Raw genomic sequence first — 15,256 nt, forward strand, 5'->3', positions numbered from 1 at the left:
GTGATCTCTAATAAATAATCTTAAAAAAAAATAAATGTACAACAAGCAGCTAGTAACAATGTAGCCCCATCTCTGTAGGAAAACTTGTGAAGGGCAGAAACCAGGAATGTTCAATCCCCAAAAGCCAAGAGAGCTATTTTTGGTGTATATGTATATAGGTATGTCATACACAGAAATACGTAGGTAAAACAGATGAAGTTTACTAGAAAGAGCACTGCATTTAGTCAGAGTTGTCTTCTTGGTAAATTACTGAAAGCTTTTGAACATCATCTCTATTATCACAAAGACAATCATCCTGAGCAAAATACCAGCTTCATGGGTTATGTGAAGAATTTCAATATAGTTTCACTCATTCTTCAGTAAATGTATTTTGAACTCTCACAATGTATACTAAGGATGCAGAGAAGACTGAGACCCTGCCCTCACTATGTATAAGAAAGAGGTTCTTTTCCTTGGTGGGTAACCCCACAATTCAAGAACTGCTCAGAGAGAACTAGAGGGCAATTCCTCAAAGACAGAGAGCCCCTCATCCATGTTCAAGAACTGGGTACACAGTGGACAATAAATGATTGCTGAATGAACAAATTGTATTTTGTTTATAATCTTCCTCTCAGTGAACATTAACATGAAAAGGAGGAGACTGATACATAATAATCACCTTACTCTCCTGGGAAACAGAAACTCAGAAACATTAAGAGGGGAAAGCAAAACTGACACTTCCCATTATTATCATTACATGACAGAGCTCAGTAGTGTTCTGCTAGTCCTATAAAATCCCCCCATCTCTGAAAACCCATCTAAATGGCTCATTTTATCCTGCGGGATAGTTATGCTATAAAATAATAGACTAGAGTTTTTCATTTTTTCAGTAGGTAAAGTTAATGCCTGAAATCATTATCTGGGGATACATATCTGAATAAATACTAAATGTGTTAGCCAAAAACCTATCTTTAACTAAAAAGTATGAACTTGTATCTCTGTTCCTAAGAACTACAAAGTCCTTCAGATATAGTTTCTTTTTTTAATATTTTTTTAAATGTTTTATTTATTTATTCATGAGAGTCAGACAGAGAGAGAGAGAGGCAGAGGCAGAGGGAGAAGCAGGCTCCCCGCCTAGCAGGGAGCCCGATGTGGGACTCGATCCCAGGACCCTGGGATCATGACCTGAGCCGAAGGCAGATGCTTAACCATCTGAGCCACCCAGGCGCCCCTAAACTAGGGTTTCTTAACCTTGGCACTATTGCCAGTTTGGGTCAGTAATTCTTGGTTGTGGTGAGCTGTACTATACATTATAGGATGTTTAGCAGCATTCCTGGCCTCTACCCACTAGATGCCAGTAGTACCCTCCAAATGTGACAATCAAATGTATCTCTAGACAGAGACATTTGTTTGGGGGTGGGGGGTGTTTGAAATCATGGTGGTTGAGAACCACTGAGATAAACAATGGAATGAGAATGTTTTCACAAAGGCTATAAGGCTGTTTATGAAAGATATGGCAGATAAGTTGTTATTCTTTGCACTCCACGTATGAGTCATTTTTAGATCAGACGACCTTTTAAAATTTTATCTGGAAAAAAAAAAAAAAGACGATGACCAATGTACCTAAAGGTAATCTATAACCCAAGAAATTAATCAGTGAACCAATGGATGGTACAGAAAGTGTTAACAGCATAAAATGAGTTACAGGCAGCCCTGCTACCATCTTGTAGATACATTACTCATGCATGGTAACTGCCAGAAGTCAGACAATCTTGAAATCACCCAGCTCATTGCTACAAAGTCAGATTCTTAATTTTTCTTCCTATTCTTATCTGAAAAAAAAAATTTTTGTTTCCTGTAGCACAGGGAACAAGAATACCATCATCACAACTATTTATTGAGCATTTTGTAACTGTAAGGGATTTTACTTATATAAAATAAAACTCCTGGAGCCACAAAGGAAGCTGGGGATTCCTGATGTTTACTTAAGACTCATTGCCATCACCTCCCCAAAGGCCCAGGTTTTACTTGCAAATAGTTCTGTTTAGAAAAAGGTCAGGGGCGCCTGGGTGGCTCAGTTGTTAATCGTTTGCCTTAGGCTCAGGTCATGATCTCAGGGTCCTGGGATGGAGCCCCACATCGGGCTGCCTGCTCAGCAGGAAGCCTGCTTCTCCCTCTCCCACTCCCCCTGCTTGTATTCCCTCTCGTTCTCTCTCTGTGTCAAATAAATAAAAAAATCTTTAAAAAAAAAGGTCAGATTTGCATTAATTTTAAATACTGGGATCTCAGCACTTAATAACTTAACCCCAAACTTGTATAGAGCATGCAGCACCTTTTACAAGATGTTACTGATTTTAATTATAAAAGAAACATATGGTCATTGCAAAGAATCTAAAAAGACTATTTTTAAAGGATTATTTTAATAATGATGTATATCATGTAATAATGACGTATATGAAAGCAAATGCAAAGGTAAAGATTAGCCAGTTGTTCAAGGAATGAACAAGTAATTCATAGATTAATGTCCCTAGAAACCTCAGTACGAAAGTCAGAGATGGCTCTCTTTAAAATCTGCCTACCAATTCTGAGAATAAATTCTGGTATCATAATAATTCCATAAGCCTAGTCAGATCTGTGGCACCCGTGCTGGATAAAAAGGCAAGAACTATGCATGTGTGTTTTGAATGGGTTTGGTATTTCAGAGGAAACCAATACATAAAACAGAAACTGTCTTTCCTAGAGAAAAATGGAATGCTTTTCTTAGAAGGAGAAACTAAAAAAAAAAGTCACTTCTAATCTACTGTTTTGGTCTATTTTATAATCTGGATCTAAGAGATAACCAATCTTTAACAAAAACTCTTCCCATGGGCTCGAGAACTTCTCAGACTCTCACCCCTATTCTGCTGCCTATCCCGTGCCGTCTCAGTTAGGTACTCAGGAGATCTTTTCAAAGTCAGATATGAAAGTGCTCGTTCCAGAAGGTACCAGCCCTCCAGCTCTGAAGAGTGCAGGCTAAATGACCAGTTTGAGGAACATCTGCCCCTACTCCAGAGGAAGAGGAATAGAAAACAGTGACTATTCCAGGGGCGTCCGGGTGGCGCAGGTTGTTAAGCATCCAGCTCTTAGTTTCCACTCAGGTCATGATTTCAGAGTCATGATCTCAGGGTCATGGGATCAAGCCCCACATGGAGCCCTGCATGAAGCCCTCCCACTCAGTGTAGAGTCTGCTTGAGATTTTCTCCCTTTGCCCTTCCCCTGCTCAGTCGTGTGCACTCATAACCCCCCCTCGCAAATAAAATCTTAAAAAACAAAACAAAACAGTGACTATTCCAGTGGCCAGAAAGAGAGCAACCAAGGAGCTCTTATACAGAAGTATGCATAGGGGGCAAATGTGATAATGATTGATTTGGAAAAAGAAAATACGTTATGGGAGACATAAGTTATGGGAGACATCAAGGCAGGATGGAAGGAAAAGTATGAAATGGTTGAAATTGCACTGCAGATTTTAGTATCTGAACAAATAATCAGAGTTAGGGTAATGGCGTCTAATCTTGACACTGCTGTGGATGAGCCATTTTGCTATGAGGCTTAAATGAGGAACCTGGCTGGCTCAGTCGGTAGAGCATGTGACTCTTGATCTCCCGAGTTGTGAGTTCAAGCCCCACATTGGGAGCAGAGTTTACTTAAAAAAATAAAAATAGGGCGCCTGGGTGGCTCAGTTGGTTGGGCGACTGCCTTCGGCTCGGGTCTTGATCCTGGAGTCCTGGGATCGGGTCCCGCATCGGGCTCCCTGCTGGGCGGGGAGTCTGCTTCTCCCTCTGACTCTCCTCCCTCTCATGCTCTCTGTCTCTCATTCTCTCTCTCTCAAATAAATAAATAAAATCTTTAAAAAAAATTAAAAAATTAAATTAAATTAAAAATTAAAAATTAAAATAAATTAAAAATAAAATAAAACGAGGCTTAATATTTAAAAGACAAAATTGGAGTATCCCAACATTATTAAGTCTTTTCCAATATAATAAAGGTATACAAGTCAGAGAATGAGACTCAAATGTACTGACCTACGAGGAGTTTTAACTATTACCTCTGTGAAACAGTTCAGCTCCTTTCCAAAGCATGGTCTGTCTTACATTTCAACTCATTAATAAGTACTAAAGGTCAGGTTCCTTTGAGAAAACCTCCAGGTTCCTTAACATTCACAAAAGTGAAGTCAAAGACCCTTGATATGCTCAGAAATTTGTTAACAGAGTAAAATTCTCACATCCAGATGAGATTTTCACTTGATTATTAATTACAACATCAGTAGTTACGGGCAATAACAAAAATAATGAGAATTCTTCACCTTTCCCTCATCTTCTTTCCCTTTCTGGAAGGCCTCTACTTAACATTATGAATCATCTGGTCCTTGACGTATGGTTACTTCTGGGGGGACAGATGACATTTAGCACAGGACATGTGAGGCTGTGGGAAAAGGGAAGTTCTTGGCCACAAGAACCAGCACAAAACCCTTGCCCTTGGGAAAAATGCCAAAAATCTCTGAAGTCCACTGCAAGGCAGTTAAAATTTTAACTTTAGATGATCCCTGTTATAAGAACACAAACCACAGCACAGAATTAGACTAGGTTTTTGAAACTACATTATAAAGTTGCAAGATAACTTTTTTTATTTTACTCATTTATTTTTTTTTTTTTAAGATTTTATTTGACAGAGAGAGAAAGAGCACAAGCAGGGGGAGCAGCAGGCAGAGGGAGAGGGAGAAGCAGACTCCCCTCAGAGCAGGGAGCCCAATGTGGGACTTGATCCCAGCAGTCTGGGATCATGACCTGAGCTGAAGGCAGACACTTAACCGACTGAGTCACCCAGGCAGCCCTATTCATTTATTTTTTTAATTAGGCTCCATGCTGGGCCTCAGGACCCTGAGCTGAGATCAAGACCTGAGCTGAAATCAAGAGTGGGCCACCCAACAGACTGAGCCACCCAGGGCCCCACAAGATAACTATTTCCTGACATTCATATGAATCCATGCTAAATGATGGTCCCCAGGGTGAATACAAATATTTTCCCCCTTGGGATTAGTTTAACCTAACTTGGCTCTAAAAACTTTCACTATTCAAAAACGGAGAATATCATGATAATGGCTAACTTTACAGAGTGCTCACTAGGTAAGTGTTCTACATGCACTAGCTTATTATCCTTACAATAATGCTCTAAACAACATTAACTCTAAAATAGGAATTTTCTTGGGGCGCGTGGGTGGCTCAGTTGTTAAGCGTCTGTCTTTGGCTCAGGTCATGATCCCAGGGTCCTGGGATCCAGCCCCACGTTGGGCTCCCTGCTCCATGGGAAGCCTGCTTCTCCCTTTCCCACTCCCCCTGCTTGTGTTCCCTCTCTTGCTGTCTCTCTCTCTGTTAAATAAATAAATAAATAAATAAATAAAATCTTTAAAAAATAAAAAATAAATTAGGAATTTTCTTTAGAGGTTTTGAATATAAATATTATTTGTTACAGCAACTTTAAAGAAATTCATGAATTATTTTTAATGTGAGAGAAGCACCAAAGTTATTAAAACCATCTTTGGTCTAAAATGAAAATATGTATAAATGCATAAGTATTTTAGAAAACTACTCTATTCTATCTTATCAATCACTACTGGGAAATCCATGCAAAATCAAAAGACCCTAAAAAGCTATTGCAGAATTCGAATATCCTTAGAATCCTAGCTGAATCTTTATTTTATGGCTTATTACGAAGAGGGAGTTCTCCTCACAATTTATGCCCAAACAGATGTAACCCAGGGAGCCCCACTTAACTTTCTGTAGGTTTTAGACCTAGAACAGATGAGGAAATCCTTAATAATCCGTGATGGTCAAGTTAATTATAATTACATAGAAAATTCAATAAAATTACCAACTTCAGGTCCACTTACAGATGTAAGTATACGCTCTGAGCAAGTAAAATTAAGACAATTAATAACATAGTAAGAATGGAGGTCGAAAATTGCGGCAGTGGCGGCAGCTGCGTCCCACTGTCCGCACTGCTAGGTCCATCCAGGGCACAGCCATGTCGAGTGGCGCCCATGGCAAGGAGGGCTCAGCTCGCATGTGGAAGGCCCTCACCTACTTCACAGGTGCTTCATAGAGCTCCCCAGCATGGGAGTGAGCATGCTGAATGTCTTCCTCAAGTCACATCAGAGAGCACAATCGCCCACCCTCATCTCTGCACCAGGGCCAAGCCCTTTCCCCGGGGAGACGGTACTCATACTCTATTCCATAAGTCTCATGTGAATCCACTTCCAACCTGCTATGAAGATGAATAAAGAGAACCTGGACCACCACCCAGTGGGGACCACAGCACTGGTTTGGACCATGACTCTGCACATGGACCAAAAAAGTCTATGGGACCGTGGGACTGGGGTGCCTGGGTGGCTCAGTCGTTAAACGTTTGCCTTTGGCCCAGGTCATGATCCCAGGATCCTGAGATCAAGCCCCGCATCAGGCTCCCTGCTCAGCGGGGAGCCTGCTTTTCCCTCTCCCACTCCTACTGCTTGTGTTCCCTCTCTGTCAAATAAATAAATAAAATTTTTTTTAAAAAAGAAAAGTCTATGGGATCTTAAGCTCACCTTCCTTACTTGATCAAATGATGACCAATATACTGATCTTTCATCCCTTTGCTTATGGGAGGAGATGGCTTAAAAAAATAACTTAGATTGGTCCATGGAAAAGAAAAAAAAACAACATTAAGAATGAAGATAAGTACTGGGGCGCCTGGGTGGCTCAGTCGTTAAGCGTCTGCCTTCCGCTCAGGTCATGATCTCAGCGTCCTGGGATCGAGCCCCGCATCAGGCTCCCTGCTCCGTGGGAAGCCTGCTTCTCCCTCTCCTACTCCCCCTGCCTGGGTTCTCTCTCTCTCTCGCTATGTCTCACTCTGTCAAATAAATAAATAAAATCTTTAAAAAAAAAAATGAAGATAAGTACTGATATGCAGAAATTACCCTTCATACAGCCAGATTTACAATTTTGCCAGCCCATTAAGAAAGGCTTTTATATTTACACATAAACACAAAAAATGCATTCCTGATACAAAACACCTGGCTTTTTAAAGTTTGGAGAGATAATATTCTTCATACTTGGCCCCATGAATAGTTATTTCTCTTGTACAAAAGATAAAGAAGATATCAAAAAATTAAATTTTTATTGTGACCATCTCAAAATGGAGAGCTGTCAATTCTATCTTAAAGAACACATTTTGGGGGGGGGGCACTTGGGTGGCTCAGTCAGTTAAGCATCTACCTTCAGCTCAGGTCATGATCCCAGGGTCTGGGATGGAGCCCTGCATGTGGCTCCCTGCTCAGCGGGGAGCCTGCTTCTCCCTCTCCCTCTGCTGCTCCCCCTGCTCATGCACTCTCTCACTCTGTCTGAAATAAATAAAAATCTTAAAAACAAAACAAAACAAAAAAGGAACACATTTTTTCCCCAGAGTACTTTCATCACAATTTCTTGCATAGACTAGATGATATGTCTCTGTTGATAATACATAGGTCTGAATAAAGGTTTCCAAAATTTTTCTTCTGTGCATTAAAAAAATATATTTTATTTATTTATTTGAGAGTGAGCAAGAGAGGGAGAGCACAAGCAGGGGCAGAGGGAGAGGGAGAAGCAGACTTCCCGCTGAGCAGGGAGCCAGGCACCAGGCTCTATCCCAGGACCCCGAGATCATGACCGGAACTGAAGGCAGATGCTTAACTGACTGAGCCACCCAGGCACCCCTCTTCTGTGCATTTTTCAAACCATATTTTAAGAATCATAATCAAAACCAAATATACACACATCAATTCCAAAACCAACAAAACTGGCTAGTATATGTCCATGTAGACATTTTAGTAAGTTGACTAACCGCTTCATGAGAGGTTACGTAGTCTAATAGAGGGAACCTTTGCAGTGGAGGCAGAATAACCCAGATCTGAGTGGAAATCATGGTTCCATCACTTGTTAGCTATGGGACTGACCTTGGGCAACTTCCTTCTCTTAGTCTGAGTTTTTTTATTTGAAAAATGAGATAATAATTCCAATCTTGTGAGGATTAATTGTATGTGAAATGCCCAGCACAGAGCTGGACTCAAAGCAGGAGCTCAGGAAACAGTTACTGTTATTACCCTGTTGTTATTCACGTAAGCCCCTTAAAGGCAAAGCACACTTTTTCTTGTAACTCAATTGTAGGCTCTGTAATTACTGAGAACTGAGAAAATAAAGGCAAGGAACATCAAAGTTACAAATAAGGATGTGGGGGGCGCCTGGGTGGCTCAGTCAGTTAAGCATCTGCCTTCCGCTCAGGTCATGATCCCAGGGTCCTGAGATGGAGCCCTGCACTGCACTGCATCGGGCTCCCTGCTCAGTGGGGAGTCTGTTTCTCCTTCTCCCTCTGGTCCTCCCTCCTCCGGCTTGTGCTCTCTCTTCTCTCGCTCGCTCTCTCTCTCAAATAAATAAATAAAATCTTTTTAAAAAAATGAAGAAAATAAAAAAAAAAATAAAATAAAATAAAATAAATTAAAAAAATGAATAAAAAAAACGAAGATTTGGTATAATAGTTCAACACATGCCTAGATAGGAAAGGAGACTATGAAGCAATAATGATGACCTTTAGACATATATATCAAAATGAACAATATCCTTAGCATATCAAAATAAACAATGCCCGGGCACCTGGGTGGCTCAGTCATTAAGCATCTGCCTTCGGCTCAGGTCATGATCCCAGGGTTCTGGGATCGAGTCCCACATCGGGCTCCCTGCTGGGCGGGAAGTCTGCTTCTCCCTCTCCCACTCCCCCTGCTTGTGTTCCCTCTCTCGCTGTGTCTCTCTCTGTCAAATAAATAAATAAAATCTTAAAAAAAAATTAAATTAAAAAAATAAAAAAATAAACAATGCCCATATTTTTATAAGCCCCTCTGAAAGGAGATGATGCTCCCTGTGTACAATTCACGTACAGAACCACTCTTCGTTCCACAAGTATTTCCAGAATGTCCATACACTAACTGCCAGCCATTATGCTAGGCAACGTACGTTATGATAGTGAGCAAAAGCAGACACAGTTCTGATCCTCATGGAGCTTCCAGTCATGCAATCCCACAAATAGTGTAAACTTGTGATAAGTGATATAAAGGACAGTACATGGTACTCTAAGAGCCAGTAACACAGATCTAAACTAATTGGGGAGATCAAGGAAGGCCTTCCTGAGGAAGCAAAAGCTAAGAGCTGAAGGCTGAAGAGGGAGTTAACAGTTGAGGCTGTTTCCAGACAGGGGAAAGCAGTTTGTGCAAAGACCCGGTAGCAGGAAAAAACAGCAAGAATAGGGGACCAAAGGGCCAGGGTGTTGGGAGGAAAGATGAGGTGTGAGAATTAGCTAGGGCTCTAGACCACACAGGGGCTGAGGCATTGTAGATCATGTTCAAGAGTTGTAATATCCCAAGAGAAGTGAAAAGCCACTGAAGGGTTTTATAAATGCTTATTTTAGGGACAGAGACTAAAGGGAAGATGCAATTAGATTTGCAATTTGCCTTTGCCTTCTCAAATAAGAGCAAAGGAATGCAAATAGATCACGTGGGAAACAAAAGTTCTGTCAAGATATGACAACAGCTTGGGGAGTAGGGTGATGGTGGTAGTGGAAGAAGTAGATAAATTCAAGAGATACTCAGAAAAATCTGATGATGTGTTGTGTACAGGGGCTGAGGGAGAGCAAGCTGTCCAAGAAAACTTCTGGGTTTCTGATTCACATGACTGTACAGAAGGATATCTATATTCAGGAGAGATCTGCTCCAGAACATCTTTAAGGTAGTTGGTTACTTACCCTCAAAAGGACCAAAAAGCATAAATGCATTTTACTTTTGCCTGAACCTGTGTTAACCCAGCGGGATATGCTACTTTACTTATGATATAGGGTTCCAAAAGACTTTTTGCTATTTCTGAAAATCAAATTGACTCTCAAAAGTGCAAAATGCTTCCAACACTGAAGATATTTCAAAGATTCTGCCATAAGCTTTGAAATCAACTCCAAATGAGTTCTAAAACTGGTTTGAGCAATGGGGCAGCATTATGGAATGAATGTGTCATTTCCCATGATGACTACTTAGATAAGACTAACGAATTTGCTGCTGCTTAAGGTAAACATTTTAAATAAAGCTTAACAGTAAAGAGTGCTCTTATGTGATATTAAACTAAAATATGACATTTTATCAGGCATTACTATTGGAATTATGCTATTTTTGTTTCAACATTTTGAAATGCCTGTAGAAAATGTGACATTTTGTAGGTTTAAAAACCCCACATTCCTTGTTGATCTTAATATGTATTTTACTGTTCCCATCCAGTTCTTGTTAATGCCCATCACGTTATTCACTGTAAAAGATTTTTACTAAACACACTGGTATATGTATATATTCTATGCAGAGTAAAGCACCGACTTTATCAATACTTCAATACTTAAATATTTACTTTCCTTAGTTTTAATTTTTTTTAATGTGCACCCTAGTGCCACTTTCATAGTGGAATACTAATGCCTTGAAGTATTAGAAACATAGAAACTCTAACTAATCCAAGGAAAAGAACTGAACAAGTGTTGCCTCTTTAAAATCAATCTAGGAGCGCCTGGGTGGCTCAGATGTTTAAGCGTCTGCCTTCAGCTCAGTTCATGATCCCAGGGTCCTGGGATCGAGTCCCACATCAGGCTCCCTGCTCCTTGGGAGCCTGCTTCTCCCTCTGCCTCTCTCTCTCTCATGAATAAATAAATAAGTTTAAAAAAAATAAAATAAAATCAATCTAAAACATCACACCATAGTACTGAAGTATTTCCCTAATTCTGAAACGAGAGGGGCTCCTTGGCCACCTGCTTGCACTAGGCCCTGACAAGCATTTTATTAACACTCAACTGCAATTACCAGGATGTTACCACTGCTTGTACAGAGCAGAATTCTTTTTTTCTCCCATGCTGATTTTATCTCAAGGCGTGAAAAGGCAAGACAGTGGTCTGAGGCCAAATGTGAAAAATGTCATCTCCACAAATGAGGAGAAAAGTCAAGAGCTTTTTAAAAATTAGTTTGTAAAACCAGACTGTCTCCAACCTAGAGACTGTGCTACCAAAAGTGGTCCTTACGAATAAGGGCTGAAAAGCTTGAAATGAGTTACCAGTATGGTTCATCTTTTTTATTTCGGGGTTTTTGTTGTTGTTGTTTTAATATGAAATCAGACTATGGCTATATTTGAGCATAGCCAAGGCTGGGGATGGGCAGTGCCAAGGAAGAGACAGCGAAAAGGCTTTAGGGTTCCCAATCTCAGCCTGCAGACTTTCCGATCTTCCCCTGAAGGAGCTGTCCGTGTCTCCCCAGAAGGAAGGTGGGGGAGGGAAAGTTACAACGCCCCTGGGCTTTTCCCTTACCCAAACCCCCAGAATGACACCGCAAACCACTTCCTTCAGGGAACTGAAGGTCATAAGCTTTAAGGGACAATGGAGCTCAATGTAGACTCCAGAAAGATGGAGACAGCGAGATGAGATGGGGGGCAGGGAACTGGGGGTGAAGGGATGCGCCCAGTCTGAGAGAGCTGAATAGGGCGGTCCAGGCCAGGGACTTCGGGAACATGAAAGGGCCTGGATCTTCCAGAATCTGCCTAAGTAGGCCTGCCACAGCCAAATCTAGGGCATCTATGTACCCAGTGCCTACCACCACTCTCCTCCGGAGGGGGGATGGTACCCGCAAGGGCCCTCCCCCCAAACTGGGGCTTTGCCTGTCCTTAAAAAAACCACAAACCCTCAAGTAAAAAAGCTGAACATTTATAGGGGTGGAGGGGCCAGAGGACAAGTAGGTGTTCAGCAAACCTACCGGTTGGGGGTGGTCAGAGGGACAGGGAGGCCCCCCCCCGGTCCGAGGAACTTTCATTACCATCGAAACGGGGGGAGGGGGCGATGTGAGGCCCGCAAGCCTCAAGAACAGAGGTGGCCGGGAGCCGCGTCCAGCGGCGTCCGCCGGGTCGGGGACTGACGGCCTGGGGCGCGGTCGCCGGGGGAAGGGGCACCGGGGGCCGTGGAGCGCGCCGCCTCGGCGGGCAGAGGGCCGGCCTAGGCCTCGGGGGTCCGGACACACCCACCGCCGCGGCCAGGGGCCCGCTTACCTGCTCCTCCTCCGGGGTCAGCTCCGGCGCCATGTCGGGCTGGGGCGCGGTCGCGGGCTCCATCCCGCCGCCGCCGCCGCCGCCCGGCCGACCGAACGCGCCTGGGAGCGCGGGGAGCCGGGTGCCGCCGGCCGCCGCTTCCGCGTCTCCGCGCCTCAGCAGCGCGAGGCCGGCTCGCGCATGGTGGGGCCGGCGGGGCCGGGCGGCCGCGGCGGCCGCGAACGCCGCTTCTGTCTCCTGAAGGAAAAGCTCTCACAACTGTCGCTCTCTTCGGAGCGGAAATCCTTTTTTATTTTCTTCGTTCCTTTCCCCGCACTCCCCCTCCTCTCCCGGAAAAAAAAAAACAAAACCGAACCAAAGTGCCGACGAGGAGCTAATAGTCGAGCGGGATTTAAAAAGGAAATAGGAACTCAAGAACTTTCTACGCCCAGAGCGGAGGGTCGCGGCGGAAATTTCCCGAAGGCCGCTGGCCTCCTCGGCGTCCTGCCTTCCCCCGCCGCGCTCCTGCTCCTCCAGAGCGTGAGGAGTCGTCCTCGGGGCCCCGGCGACCTGCGCAGCGGCCTCTCAGCCCCGTTCCTCAAAAGCCGCGGCGGAGAGAGGGAGGGACGGGGAGAGGGAGCGAGGAAGAGGCGCCCCCCTCCGGGCTCAGGGCCAGCGCTGCGGCCGCGCTGCGTCCGCCCGAGCCCCCCGCGGCTCCATTGAGAAACCGAGCGCCTCATTCACAAACAGGCGGCGGAGAGAGCCGGCCGCGCGCGGACGCTGTCCGGGAGGGGGAGACAGAGAGGAGCCCGGGCGGGGGAAGCAGGGGGAGGGGGAGGGGAGACCGGAGGGACCCGCGCGGGGAGGGGCTTCGGCGTCGCCGCGGGGTGCGGGGACGAAGAACGAGGGAGAAAGGGGCGTGAGTTTTACGGTTCAGCTCCGTGGAGGAGGAAGAGAATACATTCGTTTGAAAACGAGCTGCTGACGGGCACCTCGCCGGAGTTATTAGCTGCTACCCCCGACGTGTGAGGGGCCCACCATCCTCGTCTAGCTCCATGTCACTTGTGACTGGAAGACCCTGGAAATGTTGCCTGCGAGTTCCAGGATGTCTGGTGAGGGAACAGACCCTGCTCATCGAGGCGCGCGCGCGCTCTCGTTCTCTTTGCCGGCGGTATCCTGTAATCCCTCGCCGGTACAGCTGATTTTAGTACCTCACAAGAACAGCACCCGATTTCAAACTTCATTCAGGAATCACGCAACCTTTGCAAACCTTGGATTTTCACTCTGGCAATCACAGCAAAGAGCTTGGGGGTGTTACAGGATACAGTCTTGGAGTCAGTTTGAGAAGCACAGGGAAGGCAGGGCTGGTCTGCTGTGTTGTTGTTGCATCATTTCAGACCAAAAAGAAATATTCCAAAAGGGATCCAGCTAACAAGCAACAGGTAGTCCCAAGGGCTGAAGCCCTGGAGAGCTAGGAGAGAGACCCAAGGGAGAGATCTGCAGACAACTGAGGAAGGTGCTCTGGCTTCTGGTGCTCCTTCTAGGACTTCAGAAGCAACCTCTGACTTCACCTCATTTTTGCATCATTGCAATAGGAACTTCAGGTTGCCCTTGGTTAGAAAAGTATTGTGCACTGACTTGTCACGATTTCAAATCTATGTTTTGAAAGCTTGTTTTGGACAAAGTTATTTGTGGTTTGAATTTGTTTTGATGAAATTCTTTTGAAGTTGGGTATTAGGACTTTCTTATCGAACTCTTGCACCCTGAATGGAGAGGACCATTACATCACTGACACCATAGTAACAGCAGTGGTGTCCATCATATGATGGACTTTTAAACTTTAAAAACCAGGAGGTTTGACCAGTAACCCTAGAGTGTTCAGTTTGGGCAAGGCTATTCACTGACCTTAATGGCTCTCCAAAGATCTTGAGACACTTTGTTCCTACTGTGGCCAGGCTACTCATGGTTAGCAGTGGTGTTAAGCTGTACAGCAGTTTGAGGAAGAGAAGGGATATCTGTTCCAGCGGTGGCCAGGCTACTCCTTGTAGACAATGGCACAAGACTTGTAAATATTCCTGGAGTGATAACCTTCGGAGCAGCCCACTCTGCCTGCCAACACTGGTGCTGTAGCCTGCTAGCCACATGCCCCAAGCAGAGAGGGACCAAACCTGGCAGCTGATAGCTCACTTTTATTTGGAAGGGCTGACTCTACCAAGAACCAACTGGTAGAAATGTACACATCATCTAAATTTGGACTTTATTTCTTTCATTGTCACTTTGCCTGAAACAACGGTGTAATTAATCTATCATTGGTTTAGAGTATGTTATTTCTTTATTGACTTATTAAGAGACATTATCCTGTATGCTACTGGCTTGTGAAATATTATAAGTTATAATTCCTGCAGTGAACCTGTGTTAAATTATTGGCAAAGATAATCTCAGTCTCTGGGCATAATTTGCTATGAATAAAACAAGTAACCCCTGGTACTTGGATCTGTTTCTATCTCAGGTAAGTCATCATCCCATATAAGAGTTACAGTTTCAGTATTGCAACCAGATACTCCTCTGGATGACAGTCTATTTATTAAACAAGTATATTTTTATGCCATGCACTGGGCTATCCACTGGGGTTACTACAATGAAGAAGACATGGTCTCGGGGCGCCTGGGTGGCTCAGTTGGTTAAGCAACTGCCTTCAGCTCCGGTCATGGTCCCAGGGTCCTGGGATCGAGCCCCGCATTGGGCTCCCTGCTCGGCGGGAGGCCTGCTTCTCCCTCTCCCACTCCCCCTGCTTGTGTTCCCTCTCTCTCTGTCTCTCTCTGTCAATTAAATAAATAAAATCTTTAAAAAAAAAAAAAAAAGACATGGTCTCTTCCACATGTAAGGATATGGAATGATCCTTGAGTTATATTGTAAAGTGGAAACAGCAAGACTCAAATAGTGTACATAATGATGTCATTTGTACAAAGGGAAAAAAAGAACATATAAACTTACTTATAGATAGAAAAGGTTTGGCAGGATACACAAGAAAGGTCACTGCATCTTTCAAGAGGGGAAAGAAGGGAGAGAGACTTTTCCCTATATGGTCTTTTGTACATTTTAAATTGTTTGGTTGGTTTTTTTTTTTAACTTTTTATTGAAGT

At 43.9% G+C, this 15,256-nt stretch overlaps 1 protein-coding gene across 2 annotated transcripts in view; it reads right to left on the reverse strand.

Annotated features, from left to right (window-relative positions):
- Positions 1-15,256, reverse strand: part of PTPN9 (protein tyrosine phosphatase non-receptor type 9) — a 96,535-nt gene that overhangs the window by 65,019 nt on the left and 16,260 nt on the right. Inside the window, exon 1 of one of the 2 annotated variants that reach the window (XM_028100489.2) lies at positions 12,135-12,271. The exons of the other annotated variant lie outside the window; for it this stretch is intronic. Within the exon in view, the coding sequence (XP_027956290.1) occupies positions 12,135-12,197 (63 nt within the window). The 5' untranslated portion in view covers positions 12,198-12,271. Of the gene's footprint in view, positions 1-12,134; positions 12,272-15,256 lie in introns of those variants that run through there. 2 annotated transcript variants of the gene reach the window in all.

The sequence above is a fragment of the Eumetopias jubatus genome, unplaced genomic scaffold (genome assembly GCF_037043125.1).
Source record: "Eumetopias jubatus isolate StellerSeaLion01/CBP00866 unplaced genomic scaffold, mEumJub1_p1.0 scaffold_7, whole genome shotgun sequence".
Lineage (NCBI taxonomy): Eukaryota > Metazoa > Chordata > Mammalia > Carnivora > Otariidae > Eumetopias > Eumetopias jubatus.